The 25,982-nt window shown below is 36.8% G+C and overlaps 1 protein-coding gene across 3 annotated transcripts in view; it reads left to right on the top strand.

Annotated features, from left to right (window-relative positions):
• DGKB (diacylglycerol kinase beta) overlaps nucleotides 1–25,982 on the top strand; it is a 647,089-nt gene that overhangs the window by 442,752 nt on the left and 178,355 nt on the right. For all 3 annotated transcript variants that reach the window (XM_066239339.1, XM_066239338.1, XM_066239340.1), the window contains one exon: nucleotides 24,806–24,896. In XM_066239339.1, the coding sequence (XP_066095436.1) occupies nucleotides 24,806–24,896 (91 nt within the window). The remainder of the gene's footprint in view (nucleotides 1–24,805; nucleotides 24,897–25,982) is intronic.

The raw sequence follows: 25,982 nt of genomic DNA, 5'->3' as shown, positions 1-25,982 counted from the left end.
AACAATGATTATGAATGCAGTTCTGCATCATGACTTGAGAGGCTTCCAGGCCCAAAGCACGTGCAGAGGGCGGAGCGGCACATCCCGCATGCCGTGTGGAGCTGTGGTTGGGAAATAAATGAATAGTTCCCCTTTTCTAACAAGTTCAAGTAAGTCCCACAACCCTCACTCTTGACAGTTCACATTCAACAGCACATTTGCAAGGCTCTGTGAGGTGTTATATTGTAGATTTTCCTAACCTCTCCCTGAAATCGTTTTCTTCAATTTGAGTGAAGACAATCTACAATAGTATTAGCAGTAACTGAAACTTTGCCCTCAATAAAAATCACATTTTATATTATGAAATGTTTATATTTATTACTATTTCAAAATTTTGGTAGTTATCAGATATACTACTAGATACTTTTATTTAAGGAGTTAATAAGGAAATACTTGCATAAATATGGCGGAAATTTATTTTTATAGTTTGATAACTGTACTTTAGTGATATTTATTTCCCCATGAAACCCTATGCATTTTGTCTTATCTATTATAGTAGTGTTATTCTGAGAAGGGTTCTATGATGATCACACAAGTAGTGGTTGAAAAACCCTTGCCCATTTAACTCTGTCCAACCTAGTCATCTCCAAACTTCTTTATTTAGGAATCCTTTTGTTTTTCCTACTGATGATCATGTTTGAATAAGTCATCTAAGGAACACTGTTTAGAATACTCTGGTATCACCTTTGCTTTGCGGACCTACCGCACTTACCTTAGAACAGTGGTTCTCAACCTGTGGGTCGCGACCCCGGCGGGGGTCGAACGACCAAAACACAGGGGTCGCATAAAGCCACCGGAAAATACATATTTCTGATGGCTTTAGCCGCTGAAAAGCCACGCTACCATCTGCAGCAGCGCTATTCAGCTTGAACGCAGGCCGTTATGGACGTGCGTTCCAAACTGAATGCCTGCGGTCATGCGCAGACGTGATTGTGTCATCTGTCTGGGGCCTAAGGGGCGGGGGATGCCGGGGGAATGCTCCACAGTCCATAGCAGAGCATTACGTGTGTCCGGCGCTTGCTGATGTCATCAGTGGGCGGGTGCAGCAAGCGCCGGAGGACAGAAGCCTAGGAGGCGGAGAGGCAATGAGAATACATAATGCATATCAGGTATTTACATTCCGAATCATAACTGTAGCAAAATTACAGTTATGAAGTAGCCACCAAAATTATTTTTTGGTTTGGGGTCACCGCAACATGAGGAACATGAGGAACTGTATTGCGGGGTCACGGCATTAGAAAGGTTGAGAACCACTGCCTTAGAACTCTGTTTCTAGGCAGGTACTCAACAGGAGGGGTCAGAGTTCACAGGTTTCTTCGCCACCAGACTTCTCGGAACCATTAATATCCTCATGCATGGTGAACTTCAAAGGTGGTAGCACTGTAAGTGTCCTTCTACCATTCTTTTGTCCGTGGGATCCTTTTCTCTTGCAGAACAGAACTCAGGAGGTAGCACTGAACATGGCACATATGTGTGACATATGGTGTTGGTCCATTTTAAGTGATTGATGGGAAACTTTGAGCTACTAATTAAGTGCAGGTAAAAATCATATATTTGTTGAGAGAAAAAAATAATGAGGGAATATGGCAAAGCTTCTACCACTGAGATAGAATACCATGAGACCCTTTCCTTTTGAGGAAAATGATCGGTTATCGGCCAGTATCTGTTTAGGCCTGGGGATTTCTCATTTGTCATTGGCTTTCTCAACCTTAGCACTATTGACATTTAAATCCAGAGAGTTCTTTATGAAGGGCAGCTGTCCCGTGCATTGTAGGATGCTTAGCAGCCCTCCTGACCTGTCCTCACTACATATCAGTAGTGGCTGCCGCCCCCTCCCCCACCTACCTGAGTTGTGACAACAAAGAAATGTCTCCAGATGTTTCTGGATGTCCCCTGGCAGACATAGTGGCCTCTACTTGAGCACTGCGGATTAAATGTTTAGTTTATAAAAGAAAGAAATTTGCCATTCTCTAGGAATGAATCAGTGTCTCGATAAAAACTGATTAATCTGCTGTACAATTGCATACTATAATTATAAAAGCAGCTATTCAAGAAGTTACTGTGAGCCCTAAATATAAGGGAAACTCAATATGACCTGTATTTTATTATGCCTTATGCCAAGGATCAGCAAATATTTTCTATATGAATCCAAACAGTAAATATTTTAGGCTTTGTGGGTCGGATTGTTTGGCACAACTACTTGTTTCCGTCATTATTGATTGAAAGCAGCCACTGGCAAATATGTAGACATTTGAGAGTGGCTGTGTTTCAATAAAACTTTATTGACACAAAAACATGGCAAACCAAATTTGGCCAGCAATCTGTATTTGCCAGCTCTTGTCTGAAATATTATGTATCAATTTTAGGTCTAGAAAAAGGGACCTGTGGTAGCACAGTGGATAAAGCGTCGACCTGGAAATGCTGAGGTCGCCGGTTCGAAACCCTGGGCTTGTCTGGTCAAGGCACATATGGGAGTTGATACTTCCTGCTCCTCCCCCCTTCTCTCTGTCTGTCTCTTTCTCTCTCCCTCTCTCCTTTCTAAAATGAATAAATAAAAAAAATAGAAAAAGGAAAGATGCTCTCTAAGAAAATGTTATTTCCTATATTTGATATAATATAAGTAATCCATAGACCATACATCTTCAAAATTGGAATTGTCTCTTACCTAAAAGTTTGTTTACATAAATTAATGGATCAGCTTAGCCTATTTCTCACAGATTTGTTTACAGTTTGGTGTCTCATGCTTGAATTTAAGGTGGAAATGACTAAGTGGGTTGTTCTTAAATGCTAGGCAGCGCATACCTTATCTTTAAAAGCCACTCAGTCCATGATTAGTGGTGACCAATGACAGCCACAGAGTGCAGTCAACCTTGGTTCTTCTAAACAAACTCTATGCTTTATTACAACACTAGTATGAATACCAGTTCAGATGTCCTGTAGCACCAGGCTATGTTAAATGATATCATTTCATAGCCATACTCCACTTTTTCCCTAGGTTTTACGATGAAGCTCTAATCAACCGAACCTTCCAGCCAGGCCTTTTTCCCTAGGTTTTAGATTCCCAGTTTAATTCAGAGTACTAACGAATTCAGCTAAAAGGCGACACTTCCCAGACTCTTGCAGTTTCGTGTGGCTGTGTGACTGGGTGGCCTAAAAAACATATCCAAAAGTGGTCTGTGGGACATCGGAGAAGGGTGCTTGAAAGAGTTGACTCAGATAAAGGCCCTCCTTTTGCTCAGCTTTGCTTCTCGTTCTGCTGGCCTGGTACATTAATACAAGGGCTGGAGCTACACAAGCCGTTTTGCACTATGAGCAGAAAAACTATGCAGTGAGTATGGCAGAGCAGAAGGATGGGCATCTGGGTCCTTGATACCCTGAGAAACCAAGACATAGGACGGCATGCCTCGGGATGACTTCTAAATGCAAAATGAGTGAAAGCCCGTCTTCTTTTTTGCTACTGAGGTTTTGGATTTTATGTTCTGGGCTGTGACATCTAATGATAATGTATTAGAACTGTTAGAAGTTTGAACAAGCTGCAATTTTCATTTGATGAGCATATGACACCCTGACTTCCTAAGCGTTGCTTCGGGAACTGGTACACCTCAGCAACAGCCCGGGCATCTGTCCCAAAAGGAAAGAGGTGGGAGACAGAAATGATGTTCAGGGACCCTGTGTTCTCCTCCGATGTTCTTCTCTAAGAGTGAGTCAAGCCATTATAAGTAGAAACTATTACAGGGGGGAAAATGTTCCCGTTGAATCCTGTTGAATGCCCACTTCCTGGATGCTAAGGACAAGCATTCCTTTGGCATTCCTGAAACTGTGTGTGATTAGAAGGTGAATCTATTAGAAAGGTCACTCTTTCTACTCTTGTAATTTCCATATTTGGATATCTAAAATATTTATATGATTTTTTTTCCTACCTCAAAGGGTTGTTATCTAAATTCAATAAAATAGTAACATGCAAAGTTTTTTAAACAGTATCTGACATAGAAACCCCTCATTCAATCCTAGTCATGCAGTAATGATCCTCAGGGCTGGCCCTGAAGTTTTCAAGACCTGGAACAAAAGTATCAGTGGAGGTCCTCATTCCATATCCATAAACATTTAAAGGTTTTCAATCATCTCTCTAACTTGCTTGTTAATGTTAAAGAAAACAGGCTCAATCTGATAACTGGCACAAAAACATAGAACACCAAGTTCCAATTCTTTGCAGTTGCTCAAGTGGAGATGGCAGCACAGAGGGAATTAGCCTGGGGCCCCAGCTCTCAGCAAGGAGCCTTGGCCCCGCCTACTCCGTCCTGCACGGGGAGGATTTCCCCTTTACCCACAGGACCCTGCGGTCTGCACAGATCTCCTGCCCTGCACACTCAGGACTGCCCAGGCTCTAGAAATGGGCATGGGTGCATTTGGGCAGAGATTAAAAGAGGAAATATTGTATTAAAATCCATTTGTTTTAAACCAACTGAAGTCATCAAATAGCCAGACACTTGACACTCATCAGAGCCCCCACCCCCTTTTCCTGTTTCTCTGAATCATCAAATTTCTCAAGTATAGGCAAGAAACAGGAAGGGGGGGGGGATAACTCCACGATTTCTCCAAGGCGCCTGATGATGGATTTTATCATAGAATTTCTTGTGGCTGGCGTGTGGGGACTGGAAAGTTGATTCAACAAAGATGATTTTGAACATAGTTGTAGATGATGAAGGAAATGGGTGCTCTTATTGAAAGAGGGTTTCAAAACAAGCACTTGCAGAATTCAGCATGACAAGAAAATGAACCCAGAGAAATGAATTTTATTTACAAATAACAAGTTTAGAAAATGAAGCAATCTTATGTAATGGGATAAAGTCTTAAAGTGTATATGTGGCATAATTGTCTAAAATATATTTTTTAAATGTTGGTAAAAACTGATTTTAAAAATTAATTTTCCCCTCAGATGACATTTTCCCAAATGTTATTATGATTTAATTTATTTTTAATCAAAATTTTATATCCTTCCAAATGAGTTTTGCTAAAACCACCAAAATGTGTAAATATTTATAACAGAGAAGAGCAAAAATAGATTGTTTTTTCCCCTTCTTAATACTGTTTGCATAATCATCTAGTAAAAAGGAAGTCTTAAGAAAATAAAAAGGTAAATGCTTTCAAGTATGCAGTTTATTTCAAATAATAATTTTTTTTCTCTTTAAGTTATTAATTTTTAGTGTATTTCCTATTGCTCCATTCACCTTAAGCTATGAGTGTTTTAGCCTAACCAGGCGGTGGTGCAGTGGATAGAGCGTCAGACTGGGATGCGTAGGACCCAGGTTTGAGACCCCCGGAGTCACCAGCTTGAGCGTGGGCTCATCTGGTTTGAGCAAAGCTCACCAGCTTGGACCCAAAGTTGCTGGCTTGAGCAAGGGGTTACTCGGTCTGCTGAAGGCCCATGGTCAAGGCATATATGAGAAAGCAATCAATGAACAACTAAGGTGTCGCAACGAAAAACTGATGATTGATGCTTCTCATCTCTCTCCGTTCCTGTCTGTCTGTCCCTATCTATCCCTCTCTCTGACTCTCTCACTGTCTCTGAAAAAAAAAACAAAAAAACCTATGAGTGTTTTTTAACGACAACATGGGTTGAAGGTGTGGGGACGTAGAAATGAGTGAAGAGGGAATAAATGGTGATGGAAGGAGATCTTGGATACTTATTGTATAATTTTATGTCCTTTATAAAGACTGATAATATCATTCTGTAGCATGTATTTGACTTTGAATTGCTAGAGATTCCCCTCTATGACTAATTTTTAAATAAAAATTATACTTTGGAATAATTTTAAATTTACACAAAGTTTACAAGAATGGCAGAGAGAATTTCTATATACCTTTTCCACATTTCCCCCTAACGTTAATCTCTTACATAATCAAGATATATTTGTCAAACTGAGAAGTGAGCATTCCAAATGAAGAAATTAACATTATTTTATTTTTGACTATTTATATGGGCAGATGAATTAGAATGTCATCTTCACTGTCCATAGACTGAATCTCCAAAGAGAATCAGTGTTCATAAAGAGGCAAGCTTCAGAAATAGTGGGGAGGTAAAGGACTCTCATGAGTCTAGAATTAAATTTATTTGCCTCCTGTTATTTTCTGCTCTCAGTAGAAGCCTTTCTCCTGTGCAGTCTTACAATATACACTGTTTTTGGCTGGGCCATCCTGAGTGAAGTCTATACTATCTAAAGCAGTGGTCCGCAAACCCTGGGCCATGGACCAGTACTGGTCCTCAGAGAAAGATTAAATAACTTACATTATTTCCGTTTTATTTATATTTAAGTCTGAACGATTTTTTTTATTTTTAAAAAAATGACCAGATTCCCTCCCTCTGTTACATCCGTCTAAGACTCACTCTTGACGCTTGTCTCGGTCACGTGATACATTTATCCATCCCACCCTAAAGGCCGGTCCGTGAAAATATTTTCTGACATTAAACCGGTCCGTGGCCCAAAAAAGGTTGGGGACCCCTGATCTAAGGAATGTCTAATTGAGTAACTCTGGGATGCTTTGACTGCACTGTGGGATCACAGGGACCACTTAGAAGGCCTGGCAGGTCAAGACTTGCCCATTCTAGGAAAACCCTTTATGAATGGGAAAGACAAAAACTTGAGGCATCAACAGAGGAGCACTCTGAGTAAGGGACAGTTTTATACTGCCTACAAAGCCACTTCAGTGGGAAAAATCCCAAGCCCCTGGCTGTGAACAATTCTGCACGTAGCCCAGAGGAGCTTAACCCCTCCGCTCACCCCCAGGGCACCGGGAACTGTCTCTGGCAGGCATTCCTGGAAGTTACCAGGCATCCAGGAGAAAAGGCCCCACCAAGGCAAGGTCCATAATTACTGATGGGAGGCACGGTGCTTTACTGTTATCATAAATAACCACCAGTCCTGGCTGGGTATATTGTTTTGATGTACACTGTTTTAATACACATTTTGGGGCTGCATTTGTTACTGAGTTTTCAGTACATATTGTCAGTTTTTACTAAATGACTGAAGTGCTTTCCTACCTGTCCTAGAAAAATAAGGATGTTCACTGGGGAGTTTTAAAATAGAAGATGAAAGCGTGGCCTTCAAGAAAAGAAAGTCCGCACTTTAAATCATAAAGGAAATCAAGAAAGTTTAACAAGACTACCATCAATGCGATTTTTCATTTTTCATTTTAAATTAAATCATGGGAATAAAATAATTTTCTTTTTTTTTTCTTTCTCTCTTAAGAGCTTAGTACATTATAATAGCTATGACATTGAGTGATTGCTAAATTAATGAAGCCATTGTTAGAGTTCCCTGCAAGTTTAGAGATAGATTTATAAAAGGTACATTTGGCTGGCTGGCTGGCTGCTCAGCCCTATTTTTATCTCTTTTAGTTTTGAAACAACCTAATCAGGAAACAATTCTGCACAGTGGGTCAAAAGACGAAATCCATCGGGACAGACCTCGGAATAAGATGACGCGAAGTAAGGTTCTGAAAGTTCAGACCCCCCAAGTCTATAACCTGGATGCTGTATCATCATTACTTGAACCTGCAAAACATGCTTTCTCAATATTGGAGTAATGCCAAGGCCCCATGAGGCCTTGTGCCACGGGTCTCCTGGAAAATTTCCCCGTGACTTTGGGGGCTAGGAGGGAGCCCCAAACTCTTATACCACCTGCAAAATTTCTCTTCCGGATTCAGTCATTTATAGAAAGCCCACTTGTGCTTCAAGAACAAGATTACAATTTGAATGTTTCATCAATCTCTCGCCAGTCTGCCTGCGTGAAAATAATCTGAGTACTCCTTACTCACCATAGAAAATTAGTTAGCCCAAAGTGTTCATAAAGTGGCTTTACAAAAGTTTAGTATTTAAATAAGCAACATTTGTGCCTCTGAAGCAGCAGGGCCTGGGGGTGGGGATCAAGTTTTTATAGGCTTTTATAATTCTGTTCCCTAGAGTTCAGAGCGTTGTAACAATGGTGTTCTTAATTTGTGAATCATTCAATGTCATCACTGCTATAAAGTACTGTACTTTTAATGGGTTTAGGGAGAGAGGAAAATGATTCTATGATTTAATTTAAAATGAAAAATTGCATAGTTAGTAACTTTGCTAATTTTTTTTTTTTTGGACAGGTTTTTGTAAAATCTTCATTTTGTGTAAGGTTATTTTTGTGATGAGAGTATACGTGTTTTTGTAATCTTTACGAGAGGAATGATAGAAAATATTTAAAATATTGCATGACGGATTAGGTTACTTATGAAATTAAAGAGAGTTTGGAGAAATGTACAAGGTTGCCGTGGTGGCTTACAGCAGTTGACGTTGAAGAATCCCTTCCCCTGCTATGCACGCTGCCACACGCAGGTATCAAGGTGCCAGCTGGTGGAGCTGGGAAGGGTTTTTAGGACTTCTCTGGAGGGAGACACAGTGCAGATGCACTTTACCCCTGCTAGTGGGGGCAGACCCTGCTAGCCGCACCCAACCCGGAGTGGGAGAGGAGGTTTAAGCAGCTCACTTGGAGATCTTTAGATGTGTCCACTGTTTTTAGGACCTCACATATGAGTCACATCTGGACAATAAAGGGCATGAAGCTGACCGAAGGGGCTATTGACAGCAGAGCGGGGGACTGCAATTTGGGGAAATATTATATTCTTTGAGTTTGTGTCATGTGGACTAGCCTTGTGAGACATGGAAGCGGGATGTGGAGTGGGGAAGACCATAATCTGCTTGAGCTTTTTTTAGATCCTGTGACCTCAACAAAAAGGAATGGAAATTAGGTTGGTAGCCATTTAGGGGATGTGTAGATCAGCTGGGGTGGCAATGCACTTGACCGTGCCAGGAGACTATAGATGAAAGATCTCCAATATGGGAAGAAAAGGTAGGAGACAGTGTAGAACGGAATCTCTGAGGAATAAAAGAAGTAAATTTTTAAAATATGACAAAACTAAAAAGCACTAGTGGAACATTTCCACTGTGCTACAAATCAATAAGGTCTTATTCTCTTAACCTTTTCTCCAACCCTGTGGTCCAAATTGGAAAAGTAGGAGACCATGGATGAAGCAGGAAGAGAAGTCTTTGGTGGGATAGGAATGAAGAATGTGCCCTTTCCTCCTTATTCTTAGCATATACGTTCTTCTTGCAACAGCCATTACGTAGGGCAGGAAATAAATTTCCACATTAAATTAGGTTAGGAGTTTCGATGAAACTAGCATTTTAATTAATGAACTGAAACTTTATTTTGAGCAAAGGACTAACGAACTCTTTATAATAATTTTTTTTTTTTTTTGTATTTTTCTGAAGCTGGAAATGGGGAGAGACAGTCAGACTCCTGCATGCGCCCGACTGGGATCCACCTGGCACGCCCACCAGGGGCCACTCCAGCGCCTGGGGCAGAGGCCAAGGAGCCATCCCCAGCGCCCGGGACATCTTTGCTCCAATGGAGCCTCGCTGCGGGAGGGGAAGAGAGAGACAGAGAGGAAGGAGAGGGGGAGGGGTGGAGAAGCAGATGGGTGCTTCTCCTGTGTGCCCTGGCCGGGAATCGAACCTGGGACTTATGCATGCCAGGCCGACGCTCTACCATTGAGCCAACTGGCCAGGGCCTTTATAATAAATTTAAAGACAAATTTGAAAAATTGTTTACTTTGTGATAACACTACTTCAAACATTTTAATTTGATATAACAGTTATTGTTTCACAAATTGAAACAAATAAAAAATATGGTGACTCTTTGGAGAATATTTTGAGAATAAAGCAACAATGTTTGAAAATATATGCTAGAGCATGTTTTGGACATAATATGAAATGTTATGCCAAAGTAGCAAACAACCCAAAATAAGAGAGACTGAAAATTACAAAAGATTGTTTTCTGTCATGTTACAAGGTTTTTTTTATAAACCCAGGGATATTTCATTTACTCTATTTAGTCATAGATCCAAGTTGATTAGCTCAGACATATACTTGAACCTTTCCCATTAGTGTACAAGAAAGGAGGATTATTCCAAAGAAGCTCTCTTTGGCAAGTATGTTCCATTCTGAAATGACCCACCTTATATTTCTTAGTATTTCATTGGTTAGAAGTAGGCACATGGCCCCATTTTACCATAAACAGGCCAGGAGTTGTAATCCCACTTCCGAAGGAGCGAAAGTGAAAATATTTGTTCAATTGTGTTGATGCAATGATCAAAGCAAGCGATGATAATGACTTGAATTAAAGTAGTAGAAATATAAATGGACCAAACTAAACAGGAAGATTTGAATGATATACTTGAATAAATTCTTCTAGAGCCATAATTATCAAAAAAATATATTTGCTACCATGACCAGGTGGCTCCATGGATAAAGCATCATCAAGGTCCTGGGTTCGGTCCCCTGATTAAGGCACGTACTAAGAAGCAACCAATAAGTGCACAACTAAATAAAACAACTAAGTGGAAACAAGTTGATGCTTTTCTCTTTCTCTCTCTCTTTCCCTCCCTTCCTCCTAGTCCCCCAAAATAGGAAAATTTTAAATATATATAAATATATATATGTATATATACATATTTACCATTTATGTTTTCTAAGAAAGTACATGAGCATTTAAAACAATGTGACCATATAAAGTAATAAATTAATAAATACAAATATGATTTATATTTGGTACATGCTAATTTTTCTAGGAATGCTCTAGAACAGAGGTAGTCAACTTTTTTATACCTACTGCCCACTTTTGTATCTCTGTTAATAGTAAAATTTTCTAACCTCCCACCGGTTCCACAGTAATGGTGATTTAGAAAGTAGGGAAGTAACTTTATAGAATTTATAAAGCAGAGTTACAGCAAGTTAAAGAATATAATAATAATATGCTTTATATTATTAAGTAAAATACATATAATAAAGTACTTACCAAGTACTTTATGTTGGATTTTTGCTAAGTTTGGCAGAATAAATCTTTATAAAACAACTTACTGTAGTTAAATCTATCTTTTTATTTATACTTTGGTTGCTCTGCTACCGCCCACCATGAAAGCTGGAATGCCCACTAGTGGGCGGTAGGGACCAGGTTGACTACTACTGCTCTAGAAAATCATCATGATCTTTAATTCTTCCTATTACACACATATTTTTCATAATGGTAAATGTATCATAAAATAAGCAGAAGTCAAGCTATAAGGACACAATTAGGACTGAAATGCTTTGCATGTGTTATTTTTTTTAATCATTTGCTACTTGTTACCAGAAGTTCTGATGTAGTTACATTACAGGCCATAGCACCAACTCTATGTCCCACACATTTTGTTTTTAAAGATTTCTGCTATTAGCCCTGGCCAGTTGGCTCAGCGGTAGAGCGTCGGCCTGGTGTGCGGGGGACCCAGGTTCGATTCCCGGCCAGGGCACATAGGAGAAGTGCCCATTTGCTTCTCCACCCCCCCCTTCCTCTCTGTCTCTCTCTTCCCCTCCCGCAGCCAAGGCTCCATTGGAGCAAAGATGGCCCGGGCTCTGGGGATGGCTCCTTGGCCTCTGCCCCAGGCACTAGAGTGGCTCTGGTCGCAGCAGAGCAACGCCCCGGAGGGGCAGAACATCGCCCCCTGGTGGGCAGAGCATCGCCCCCTGGTGGGCAGAGCATCGCCCCTGGTGGGCGTGCCGGGTGGATCCCTGTCGGGCGCATGCAGGAGTCTGTCTGACTGTCTCTCCCCATTTCCAACTTCAGAAAAATACAAAAAAAAATTATATTTGTGATTTAATATAATAAATGCTGGTGAGAAATCACTTTAAATAAGAACTCCAAAATCATTAACATTTGAAATCTGTCATTTATGATGCATATCACCTAGGATTTTTGTTAACTATCAAATTTGCAAATGCTGTCATAGTCATGACTTTTAACCTAGATCTACATTGTTCTGGGAACTATCAATAGATTGTAAGAAGAGTCTAAAATCTTTGAAATTTTAAGCTTAATCCTTTAGATGTATATTATGTATATATTTCAGGAAAGATGGCTCATGACTCTCATCAAATTCTCAATGTATCTATGACACACAAAAAATTAAGAACCACTACTCGAAGTTTCCATTTCATGTAATTCATAAATCTATTTACAGACTAATTGGCTCTAGCATCTAGATTTCTTTTTCAGGCTTTCTAAATTTATTTTGCAAAAATGAGAGAAAAGATTTGTTAGTACTGCAGTAGGCTTTCTGCATATATTGTAGTAGGTGGAGAAGGATGAAGCCAAGTTAAGCAAGGACTGCTGGGGAATCAGGTTGACTCAAGTACTAATAGAAATCCCACACATCATTTTTACCTGTGATTCCAGCGCCTTGCTTTTGTATTATTTGCAAATGGTTAAAATACAATAGTAATAATTATGGAGATATGTATGATCTACATTTTACACTAGCATATAGAAATAGGTCAATCTTTTTAGTCCGCAATCTTAAATTCTTTCTTTCTTTTTTCTTTTTTTTTTATGCAGAATTTATATTAACCCTGTAGGTTCTGGGTGATCCCTCGTCCCTCTACTTCTGTCCTGATTCATAATGTAAATATCACCCAGTAATGATTCGGTGAGGTATGTAGTTAAGGATTAAGATGATATGATGATAGGTACAAAAAGTCTCAGAAGATGTAATCATGCGGATTGGTTTTGAGAAGACTTAAACCTGATCCCATGTCTGGAACCAGGTTCCAATCAATTCAGACTTGGCTTTTTTGTCCAGTGGAGAAAATGAAAAGGAAAAATTTCTATGGTGCTTTTCTGCTCAAGAAAGTGGAATTCCACAATTAGTGATTTTATTCCCATCAGTTATTCTCCAAATATTGGGTACTTAGCAGCTGGAGGCACTATGAGGAAGAGGGAAGTGAAGCTGGCCTGGATAGCCCCTACCCTCAAGATGTAGACTGTCTAGGAGGAAACCATAAAAGATGAGAATATTCGCCAGTGATGAGTTTCAGAAGAGAGGTACACATTTGATGTTTTCAGCCAGTGTCATAAAGTGGTATTAGGACTACCAAATATATCCCTTTTTTCTGTGACATGGTCACAGATGGTGACCTTCTATATGACAATCTGGGTGCATTTCCATAGAAAATTTGTTTTTTCTGAAGTCTGTTGCTCCACGGCCTTTGGTTCTTGAGACTGACGCATCTGTGCGGTGTGGGTCTGAGCTGCATTAGCACCTGAGTTACCACGAGTGCAGATGGTCACTGGAAAGAGTCAGCCATTTCCTATGATTAAACCTCTCCTGGGCTGCATCCCCCCTCTCAGCTATTTCCTCACTACTGCGTATGATTCATTCCCAAGCAGAACAGTGATTATTATGTGATTGTTAAATCTAAAGTGGAAAGGAAAGTAGACTATTAGGAGAAGTCTAGCAGCTTATTAATATAGATTATGTGCTACAATGAAATGATTTTTACCCAAGTATTAGTAAGATGATAGATTTGTGGATGATGGGAGAAAATTGCTCTATTGTGATGACTGAATGTAACAAAAAGAATTCAGAATTTTTCTTTCTTTTTGCTTGCTTTGCTTTCAGAGTTGTTGCTTAAAACAATAATCAGCCCCAATGCCTCCTCAGCCTGGTCACTTGCTAGTACTTCTGGGCATTATTTTGTGAGTCTAGTAGACAAAGGACAGAGCTCCAGGATTGTTCATTGCTACGTCTATATTTTTTGTTTTTGAGCTAAGGGAAAAGCAGGATTTTGTTTCCAACAGAACTGTTTCCCTAGTTTTATCTGATTTGAAATAATTGACTTATTTCTTCACCTGATACTTTCCTTTTATGTGAGCAATAAAAGACGTTAAGAAATTTCATCAGCCTGACCTGTGGTGGCGCAGTGGATAAAGCGTTGACCTGGAAATGCTGAGGTCGCCGGTTCGAAACCCTGGGCTTGCCTGGTCAAGGCACATATGGGAGTTGATGCTTCCAGCTCCTCCCCCATTCTCTCTCTCTCTGTCTCTCTCTCCTCTCTGTCTCTCTCTCCTCTCTAAAAAAAAAAAAAAAAAAAAAAAGAAATTTCATCATCCTTTCAGATTTTTGCATACTCTTTCTTTGTATTATGCTGATTAATAAAGTTGACCTCATAGGAGAGTCAGCCTCCGTACAACAGACACTTGTTGATTTGCTTGGTTATTACTGTATTTAATTGCCTTATCATATTCCTTTTCTTGCATATAAAAGTCTAATCGTTCAATGGAAAGACAAATACAACCACAATTACCAGAGCTTCTTTCTCTCTAATTCACTTCCATTATTAAATTTATTTAGGTTACTTAGTTTCAATTCTGAGGGTCTGAGTATGCAAGGAGTTTTAACAATGAAATTCAAGCCCTACTCCTCTGATCTTTTAGTAGCATGTTTCACTGCCATTTCCTGATGATCGTGCAGCAAATAATTGCATCAAAAAGATGAAACACACACACAAAGAAACACCAATTCTTTATCAGCACTGCTACTAACAGAATTCATTGTAAGACAGATATGCTAGGCAGCTAAATATCGGGCCCTGACCTGACAACAACCCTACAATGAGCTCACAATTTCTCTGCTCTAGGGTCTTTGGCTTTCTCTCAATTGTTTCTGAGTATCTGCTTTCTACAACTGGGGCCTTTCTGCTTACAGTCACCTGGGCCAGAAATGTGCTTCTCTCCCAGTAATTGCAATTTCTCATGAAACATTTTTTATTTAACTTTTTTTCAGTTATTACCATAGCACATTCACAGTGCTCATGTGAGTGTTTGAGGAATTACTATCTTTCCTACTATAATATAGGGCAGAGATTACAGGCAGAGTTTATGGGAAGCTTTCGCTGACTTTTGTATGTATTCTGTTTAGCACCTGTAACATCTATAATACATTCTTGTGTCTTTTATCCATTGATCCGTAGCACATCCTACCAAAAGTTAGTGGCTTAAAAAACAACAGCAATTTATTCTTTCTCATGTTTCTGTGGTCTAGTGGGGCAGCTCTTCAGCGGCCGGAAGCTGGTAGGTGGGCTGGGGGCAGGGCTCTGCTGAGCTTGATCTTCCTCTTCATGTCATTTCCGTGCTGAGCTTCTTCACAACATGGAGGCTCAGGACAACACTCCGAGGTGCAGAAAGTGGCGATTACAAGCCCCCTGAGGCCTAGACTCTGGACTTGCACAGCATCACTTCTGCTGCATGCTATTGGCCAAACTGAGTCACCAAGGCTAGTCCAGATTTATCGGGGTGGAGAAAGGATTTGTCTCTGGAAGGGAGAAGTGGCATAGACCCATGGCAGAGGGCCATGAATATGGGACTGGGAAGAATTTGTGCCCATTAGTCAGTCTGCCATTGTATTCAATAACACTTTAATTGCTTATGAATAACATTATCCTTTAATTGTAAAGAGTAGTCTAAGAATTGGCTGAATTAAATCCATATGTTTTATTTTACTGTTTTGGGCTTTTTAATGTATATTCTGCTCTAAAATGAAAGGAGGAAACAGCAGTTCATTCATTCTAAGTGACACTAGGTAGTCTAATCTTATATTTAGACAAATATAACTGAGCAATGAGAATAGGAACTTTATCTTCTCAATCAGGTGAATTTTCAGCAACTAGACCAGAGCCTGACACGTAAGGGCTATTCAGTAAATACCTGTGAATGAACAGCAAAAAGAAGAGTCATTTCTTTCTTTGGTCTTCTTCCCTTCTATGTTCCTAAGGCAGTTAGTTGCTTTTTGTTTTCAACTGTCTCAAATGATTATGTTCTAAATTGTTAGGGAAATAACTGAATGGAAAATAGACATGATTCTGTGAATCCATAATAATGAATTTTGGCAAGATTAAATGACAGTAAAATATATAAGGAGGAATAATCTTGTTATTTATGAATATTTGACCACTCACTCAAAAAGAGTTTTCAGGAGATTTTGCTTTTGTATTGATAGATTAAAAAATGAAAATGAGATACTCCCTCCAAACTGTATAATCTTTCCAGGATAGAAAACATCTCTAAATGAGTCATTAACCTAAGTAAGTGGCTATAAATATTCAACAATATTCAGGATATGATGACTTTGATACTGTATCTAGTTTCAGACCATAGTACTACTTTTGTGGACAAGGGGATCACTTTGTTCTTTCTCAGTTGAAAAGGACAGATGACTTATTTAAATTCTGGAAATCAATAAAACATGTTCTTTAACTATTTTAACATAAAAAAAATATGTGGTGGTTTGTTGATGGTGATGTAAATTGAAAATAGTTTTAGCTTATCAAATTATTTCCAACTGGAATTCATCTGCATTTATTATCTGTTTACATGGGCATAATTTCAAACAAGAGAAAATAGTATATTGGCTAGGCATATTGTAAAAAATAAAACAGTAATAATGCCAGAGAGGAAATATTTCTTTTATATGTATCTGATTATCTAACATGTACTTGAATATACCAGCAAGATGAATAATCCCCAAATGATAATGCCTACATCTATCAATTAGTTTATACACAAGTCAGCCTGAATATTTTATATAAATTATAACATCTTGGTGGAAACAACAACAGATCATAATATTTCAGAGAATCCTCTGGGTCCCTAAAGACATATATCAGTGTTAAAAAATGCAATCTAAATAATAATGGATTTACTGATTTATGTGTTAGACTATATAATTCTTAAATTTCATTAAAATATCAATATTTTCAATATAACTCAAGTCGTCTGATTCCCATCCGTATAATTTTTTACAAGGTAATTACTGTGTTCATAATACCGCTCCTCTATAGCATCGGGAAAAGGAGAATTGCCCCACTTTTTACATCTTGTGTGAGGAGAGTTTTAAGTGAACAGCATTTTCAAAAATGCAAAGTTTTACTTCCTGTTACAAAATTGGAAAAAGATTGCTGTTGGCGTGAGGAAAAACAAAAGGTAAAACATTTAATTTTCAGAGAACAAAAGCAAGATTTAGTAAAAATTTTTAAGATGTGAAGCTGTGGGTAGTTGTCACAGAATATAGGTAAGAAAATGATGTGTGAAGGAACAAGAGAGGTGTCATTTTTTTCTCACTATTTTTACAAGTTTTAAAAAATCTAAACAAGTTTAAAAACCATCTAAAATTGGTTAGGAAAATTAGATTAAAATGTGACACAGTATAATATATTCTAATGATACATAATTATTGATTTTTAATTATTCTATGACACAGAAGATTGTAATAGGAAAATTAACTGACCTTTCAGTACTGAAAGTAAATGTTTTTCAAGAATATTTGTTTAATCTTTTTATGATATGTTGAACTTCTTAGGTTTATTTTCGGAACTGCTTTGTGTAGTAATTTTAGCTGCCATTCATATTTTCTAACTTTTATTTATTGATTTGAGAGAGAAAAATTAAATGAGAAAGAGACATCAATTTGTTGTCCCATTTAGTTGTGTATTTATTGTTTGTTTCTTGTATGTGCTCTGACCAGGGATCGAACCCACAACCTTGGCATATTAGGACGATGCTCTAACCCAGGGGTCCCCAAACATTTTACACAGGGGACCAGTTCACTGTCCCTCAGACCGTTGGAGGGCCGGACTATAAAAAAAAACTATGAATAAATCCCTATGCACACTGCACATATCTTATTTTAAAGTAAAAAAAAAAAAAATGGGAACAAATACAATATTTAAAATAAAGACCAAGTAAATTTAAATCAACAAACTGACCAGTATTTCAATAGGAACTATGCTCCTCTCACTGACCACCAACGAAAGAGGTGCCCCTTCTGGAAGTGCAGCGGGGGCCGGATAGATGGCCTCAGGGGGCCGCATGTGGTCCGCAGGGCCGTAGTTTGGGGACCCCTGCTCTAACCAATTGAGCTACTAATCTAGAACCTAGGGAAACTTTTATGATCATAAAACATTTATTTTAGTAGTAAATATCTAATCGTTGAAATATATTCTGTTCTAAACATGCTTGCTCATTGTTTAAATATTTTGAACACTTTATGTCATTACTGTATTAATTTTTTTTTTTTTTTTTTTTGCTATTTGGGAGCTTAGTATGTATATGTACCTCTTTAGTATGGACTGTGCAATGTGGCATTACTATTGCTTTTATACTTTCCATTCTAACTGTCCTAATTATTTTTAATATGCAATAACAAGCAAAGAAATATATATATTTAGGAAGGTATTATGTATATAAAGTAATAGTATTATGATATAAAGTTTTTATAAGCAAGAAGTTCTCATGTAACAACTTATTTTTTTATGGAATTTGGAAAATAATTCTAAAATGTGCTAAGATATTTGACTTTGGAGCATCACTTTCATACACTTACATAGGAAGAAAACTTTCTTTACTCTTGCAAAAGTAATTCAGATTAAATATTATATTTTTAGAATATCCATCTTTTATCACAAACTAAGATGGAGTATTATGTGATTCTGTCTGAAGTTTCTATAGCTTGCTTCATTGTCTCCAGGGGACTTAACAGGCATATCTTATGAATGAGTATTAGACATGAGCATTTTTTATATGTCATTAAAAAAAAAATATCTTGCTGTTTGGAGACATGAGAAATGTTTGCTCTCTTTGGTGTGAATATGAAGTATCCCATTGTATTAATTACAGCCATGCTTCTTTCTTATGAAATAATATTAACATCTTTTTCTTGCTACGAGAGAAGTATAAATAGGTATTTTAAAATAAAACATGGGTTTTGAAGGTTTCAATAAAATGTAGTTCTTCTTTATAAAATATAATGATATAGAATTTGGGTTACTTCTGCCACTAGAATGTTCATACGGATAGTAGTTGCTGTAAAATTGTAGTTTTAGATTTCTACAAGCAAATATATTACTTTTTACATCCTTACATGCTTGATACTATAATTTTTATAAATTGTAGTAAAAGTTCCCGTTTGTTCTGATACCTCAGACTTTGAACAACCTTTTTCATAACCATTTATTGGTAAATTTATAGTTACCAGTAAAAAGAAAAAAGTTAAATTGCTGATTTCACTTGAACTGGGTATGGACTTAGTTCTTAAGTGCCTGTTACTGTATTCCATGCAGACGGCATTAGTTTATAAGAGACTTCTAGAAATGACAAACGCAAACTCCGTGACCCCACCTTGACTCCTGTACTAACCTCTGGAAGTTGCACTCACAAGGCCTCGCTCACCTGCCCACATGCCACTACCCCATGAATGCTTCTGTCTTGGGCTGTAGATTTCAGACACCACTCATCCACTGGTGGTATCGGATCCCACCAGAACCCTTCTGTCTGACTCCTGCTATGTTTTTAAAAGAAATACTTCGCTACGTTTAGGAATAAATGAGTAACCCTTTAACCAATGTTTAATACAATGTCTCTTGGCAGTGAAAAACAAATAAAACTGAATTAATTCTGTGATGTAAACGTAGCACTTTAAACAGTGATTTTCAACCATTTTCATTTCATTGGCACACTTAAACAAATTACTAAAAATTTGTGGCACACCCAAAATTTGCCTAACACAAAGTAGACTACAGTGTATGCTATTCCTTCTTTAAATTACCTGCATGTTACCCATTTCACCTCTACCCTCATGGCCTCTTTCCCCATTTTCCAAAATGCCCTATATATTGTACTTAATATTACCTTATTGTCTTTGGTATTGATATATTTTTTGCCTACATGAAAGAAACCATGTAATTTTAATTCATTCACATTAGATGGCTATTGTGTTGGCTGTTGTAATTTTTTTTTTTTTTAATTTTACAATCTAATGGAAAAGAGGTCAGTGCCCCTGACTAAATAGTCAGGTACTGCATGTTTAAAAATTCTTGCTGCACGCGGGTTGGAAACCGTGACTTACCCTATTGCTAAGAGTCACCAGTCTCTCATCACCAATCTGATTAGCTAAGTTTAAAACGCCGGCTATATTTCTAGAATATTCCATCAAATTGTGAGACTGAATATTATTTAAACACATTTGTTGAATTGTTGGAAACATTGTTCTGTGTGAGAAAATAATTCTAAAACCAGATGTGAAATGGTGGTTGAAATACTTTCATAACAGGGCAGAAGCAAAAAGAAAGCTAATGAAAAAGATGAGATTTTTTGAAACATCCTTAACGAGTAAAAAAATATATTCATTTTAAATCTATTCTAACTAAAATACTTAGAACATTATGTTTTAGCTTTTATTTCAAAAGCTAAGATTGGACTTTATTTTCTCATTTGATGAGCATGTCATCCATAAATATAAATAGAATTGCTTAAGTAAGGAGGCTGAAAATGGATTCAAGAGGCTAATAGAAGATTTTTTAGTTATACATATTAAATGACCTTCCCATATTTCCTCTAAATACATAAAATAATCAAAGAAGCACACCTATAAGAAAGTTGACCTTTAAGATGAATTTCCCTGAATTAAAACTTTCTGTGTTTTTGACTTTCAAGCTTTCCACTGTAAGATAAATGAGGCAATTCCACCCCATCCTGCAGGCTGCATCTCTATTAGAAATGAACTTCATATCTAATTAAGTTTTTCGGTATTCTTTTGGAGAAATGTACTACCAATTCACGTTTTGTTTGTTTGTTTTTTACTTGGCTGCATTAAAATTACTTAGCAGGCAAAAAGCCAAAACAGAAAACATGTAAAACCGAAAGAAATTTCCAAGGAAAATACTTTGCTAGCATTTAAATTACATACTTGAAAGTTTAGAGCTTGGAGAGCTAACTAGTAATTAAATTTCATAATGACAAGAATAATTTTTTATTCGAGCAAAAAACTCCAGTAGTTCATAGTTTTGTGAGAATATATAAAAGTAGCAAAATTTACTCTTAGTAAGAAAATACCTGGTAAATCTGAGCTAATTGATTCATTTTTACATGAACTTCTAGTAGGTGGCACTTTAAATATTAAACTGAAACCTGTAGATGTACAATTAAATTCATTGAAATGGGTTTTAATATATTAATGGGATAAAATTATTAATAGTATGAATGACTTATTTTTGGTAGGACATTTGCCATCATACTTGTATTCACAAAACCTGTTCATGGCCACAATAAATAAGACTTGGAACATTTACGGTGGGTTAAGCATCCACTTTTCTTGTTTGTAAGGTCCAAAGCTGTATGTTTTCTCTGACAAATTTGAGTTTGAATTATTTGGGTCATTTTCTAATGGGAGCTGTAAAAATAAATAGCATACAAGCTTAAATGTATATTTTTTTATTTTGCATTTCAGCAACCTAGAGACGAGTTGAGTTAAAAATATAAAATTTAACCACTTTTAATTTGTCATGTGAAATCTGATTCTAGGTGCCTTTTATTACCTCCATATATTTATCTAAGTGAAGCATAAAATGGTTGTAATAATGGGGAATTTAAAGCAGCTTTTGCACATGAGCAGTAATGCTAACTAATATGGTGAGTAAAAGCTGAATGTCAATTCTCAGAATTCCTGTTTCTTGTGGTATACTAAGGTATATCTTAGATGAGCTCCGTATCATCCTAACAACTATAAAGAACTTTGATGGATAGAATTTGAAAAAATAGGGAGTACTCATATATATGCTTCATATTTATATTTAATTTTCAAACTGCAATACATTATACATTAGAGCCCAGCTGTTGTCAGAATACGAGTTCATAGCCCTTATTTTGCTCGAGTGATGCTCTTGTATCCCGTGTATGATTCCAGAGATAATCTAGGTATGGCAGAAATCAGTACAATCTGAAATCACCGGTTGGTATTCATTCTTACCTCATTCATGTCTCTTCTCCATTTCCCTTGCAACGCGGTTTAGGCCTTTAATTATATTACATCTGTACTATTCCAACAACCACAATTCTGTCCAGGATACTGGCATTGCAACATTCCAACCCACTTATTCATTTCTGCTAGACTTATTTGCCCATGTAATAAATTTGGCCATGCCACTCCACTGCTTATACACTTCCGTCAGCATCCTATTAATCAATAATTTCAAGTTCAACCCCTTAACTGGGCCTACGTGCTTTGAAGCACTCCCTTGCTAGCTTGTAGTCAGTACTTTCTTAAGTTATATTGCGCTCCTACGCACACCCAGAACTTGTCTCATCTTCCTCCTGTTTGCCTTCTCCTACGTAGCTGTTACAATGTCCCCTTCTCTTCCAACATTCTCTGAACTCCCCTGGGTAAAAGTAGTTGATTCATTAAAGTGTTTTCTCACAACCGTTCACTCATATTTTATTTAGAGATTAAATTTCAAATTATTTTATATGCTGATAGTCATACAATATTCTGAGCTCCTTGTCAATGAAGAAAATTGCAATTGTATGTGTAGCTTTAACACTAGACTCAGTAGCAAAAAGAAGTGAATAGTCTCACTAAACATTTGTTAAATGGATAAATGTCTGAAGAAATGAATCCAGAAAATGATATGTAAAAGTCCAACACAAATATATTGTTAGGAAATTTGCTGAGTTACAAACAGTCAGGAAGCATCTACTAATTACTGTATTTCCCCATGTATAAGACATACCCAATTTTTTTTTATTTTGGGGTCTAAAAACTGGATGCATCTTATATAGTGGTTGTGGATATTTTTACCTGTATTTCCCGCTTTTTCATGCAGATAAGGGGTTGTATGAATTTTATGATGAATAAAACTTGAGTTCAGTAACTTTATGTAATACATTTTTTTTCAAATTTTGGGCCCCAAAATTAAGGGGCGTCTTATACATGAGAAGATCTTATACCTGGGGAAATACGATATTATGCTAAGGTTGTCTTGACCACCTCATACAAACCAGTATTTTCCTCTCCATATACTGAATGATATAATTTTTCTTTTTTCTTTTTTTTTTCTTTTTTTTCCCCCCGAAGTGAGAAGTGGGGAGGCAGAGACAGACTCCTGCAAATGCCCCATCAGGATGCACTCGGCATGCCCACTAGAGGGCGATCCTCTGTTCATCTTAGGCATTGCTTGGTTGCAACTGGAGCCATTCTAGCCGTTGAGGCAGAGGCCATGGAGCCATCCTCAGTGCCCTGGCCAACTTTGCTCCAATGGAGCCATGGCTGCAGGAGGGGAAGAAAGAGATAGAGAAGAAGGAGAGGGGGAGGGGTGGAGAAGCCGATGGGCGCTTCTCCTGTGTGCCCTGGCCGGAAATTGAACCCAGACTTCCAAACGCCAGGGCAACGCTCTACTACTGAGCCAACTGACCAGGGCAATATAATTTTTCATCAGAATAATGAATCATTAGGAAATATTTTTAACTTTGCATAATTTTATTCAGTGTACAAGTTTGTAAATGTACATCAATAAAGTTAATATATGTTTTATTTTTAATGTAAATTTGCATGTCGTTTCAGGCCCACAGATCTTGGTGTTAAAATGTTTGCCCCAGTTCTATCTACTGACTATCATCTATTTTTTTATATATATTTAGATATATGAAATCAGGCCGTAACCTAGAGAAAATAATGGCTAGAAAAGAGTAAGAATTCATGGTGCTAAACTCCAGTGAAACCTATGTTGGTCTTTAGATTACTGGCCTGAATATGTGATACAAGAAGATCTAATGAAAAATTTTTATTAAATAAATCTTGTATGAGGCTAAATATTATTGAATACATCTAGATAGATGAGCTTACTTTTATAATTTGTAATGTCATTTCAGAGAACTCTATTGAATACAGTATAATAAGCATTATATTAGATTTCATGTTGTTTCCCATAACTGAAACAGGGTTTAATTAAGTAGTAAGGTTTTGCCAAATGTCTCTTTAATTGTTGAATGTTTTACATGCTAATGTGAAAGACATAAAAATATTTTTGTCAAAAATAATAGTTTGATGTGAGCGGCATACTTGAATATTATAACAGTTTCTTTCTCTTTGTCTGTACATGTGACTGCATGTCTCATTTTACTCACTTTCTTCTAATTTAGGACATGATAACTTACTAGAATATGTATGATTAAAAATCTGCATTTTTTCATGAGAATGAATTTTTAAATCCAATATCGAGTAAAATGTAGTCAAACTTTGTAAAATTATATTAAATGATAACAGATTTAACTGTCACAAAGAAATAAAGATATGCTCAATGGGTCATGGGAGAAAACAAATTTTGACCATCTTACTTCCTGGTTATATACTCAAATATTTTAAACTAGATTTTCTTTGCAACTTTTGTTACATTGATAAAATGTTATGTCTTTATTTCAATGTTCTATCATAATTTTCCACTATTCAGATATAAAAGAGCAGTATCTTAATGAAATAATTAATGGTTATCCACAAAATGCTAAATTTTACTTTTATGGATAACCACTATTTTTAATGTTATCCAATTTTCCAAGTTTTGTTGAACACAAAACCATCAAGAAAAGTCTAGCATATTTAGCTTAGCTTCTTTTTTCCTGTGGAAGGTTGGGTTTTTTTTTTTTCTTTATGAGTGGTTGACCTAAGATGAAGCTTCTCAAGAACAAGCTAAGAATTATAGGCACTAAAATCATATATTAAAATCTGAGCAACATACAACACATTAGCATGTATTGCTTATAAATTAAAATCTGAGCAATATATATATTACTATATATTAAAAAGTCTAAGATATACTTGAAATTGTCAGATGAATACATTCCTGTCATTCCCTCAGGGACAATCATACAATTTGACACCAACATTTAAGCTCTGAAAATTATGTGACCATCTGTTACATTGTTGATGGTGCATGTCATCAAATCTTTTCTATCACTTATAACACAAGACAGGGCTACCCTATTTTAAAAGTCCTTTCTGTTACTGATCATTGCCTAACCTGCTTGTCCATTTCCTTTTCCAGAATGAAGAACAAATTCTGGTATTTTGAGTTCGGCACATCTGAAACTTTTTCAGCCACCTGCAAGAAGCTACATGAATCTGTAGAAATAGAAGTAAGAAAAATGAATTCTCTTTTATAATACTATGCAGTGGCTTGACTTTGGTTATTAATATGTTTTTGGTATTCCATAGGAGTCATGTTTGAGCAATCCATGTATCTAAAATTTTATTTCTGTCACTCATTGGGAATCTAACATTATCTGAAATATTAGTATAAAGTTAAGTTTCAGTATGAGTTATTTGAGTTATTTTAATACGGTATAAAAGAATGAGAGGTGGAACACAACTTCTGAAATCAATGGAGAAGTTACTGGGCATAGTGTGGATAGAAAAATGTAAGATAAAAGGAGGTACTTGAAGAGAAGAAAAAGTTGTGCGATGCATTTAAAAAACCTTATTATTTTCAAGTCTCAATATCTTATAACCTTTAAAACAGAGTTCACGAAAATTGTACTTACTTTCATGAATAAAGGTTAAAAAGTATAACTTTCCATTCCATTCCCATTCATTAGCTAGATTTTCTCAGTTCCTGAGGTTGCCATTTCCCTGTTACATTTATAGGAAGTGGAAAAGCCAAGATAGAGAGCAAAGATAGCAAGAAAAGATACACTTTAAAAAAGATTTGTAGCAAATACCATAGGTCTACCAAAATCTATAGACAGTGTAAAACTAAAAGTTTTGGAGTTGGGCTATAATAGAACATGACTTACTTATATTGAAAGATTTCAGGGGTTAAAGAAAAAGGAAAAGTAATATTTTGACAAATGTTAAGGACAAACCATAGGAATAGAATGGTTAAACAGGAACATCTAATGACTGATTTATAGGAATTGAGAAATATTGACTTCAACACATTTCATTTAAAATTTATTTAAAAAGTAAATGCATAACTTGTCTTCTGAGACTTGAATCATTAGCGGTTTATATTAAGGGATTATGTTTGATAAACAAAAGTAGTTATGGACCACATAGAATTATAATGGCCAGGCTTGGTTCTTAGTTACCCCTAACTTTCTAATATATTGTTATTTGACAACAGTCAAAGTATATTATTTGAGAATAAAACTTTTTTTGCCTTTATACCATTATGATTGGTAGACAAATTGAAGTATTAGTAGGTGAGTAGCAGTCATGGAATA

This window comes from Saccopteryx bilineata, chromosome 7 (assembly GCF_036850765.1).
Source record: "Saccopteryx bilineata isolate mSacBil1 chromosome 7, mSacBil1_pri_phased_curated, whole genome shotgun sequence".
In the NCBI taxonomy this organism is placed as follows: domain Eukaryota; kingdom Metazoa; phylum Chordata; class Mammalia; order Chiroptera; family Emballonuridae; genus Saccopteryx; species Saccopteryx bilineata.
Note: the sequence above shows the minus strand (reverse complement) of the source record. Positions and strands in the feature narration are given on the sequence as shown.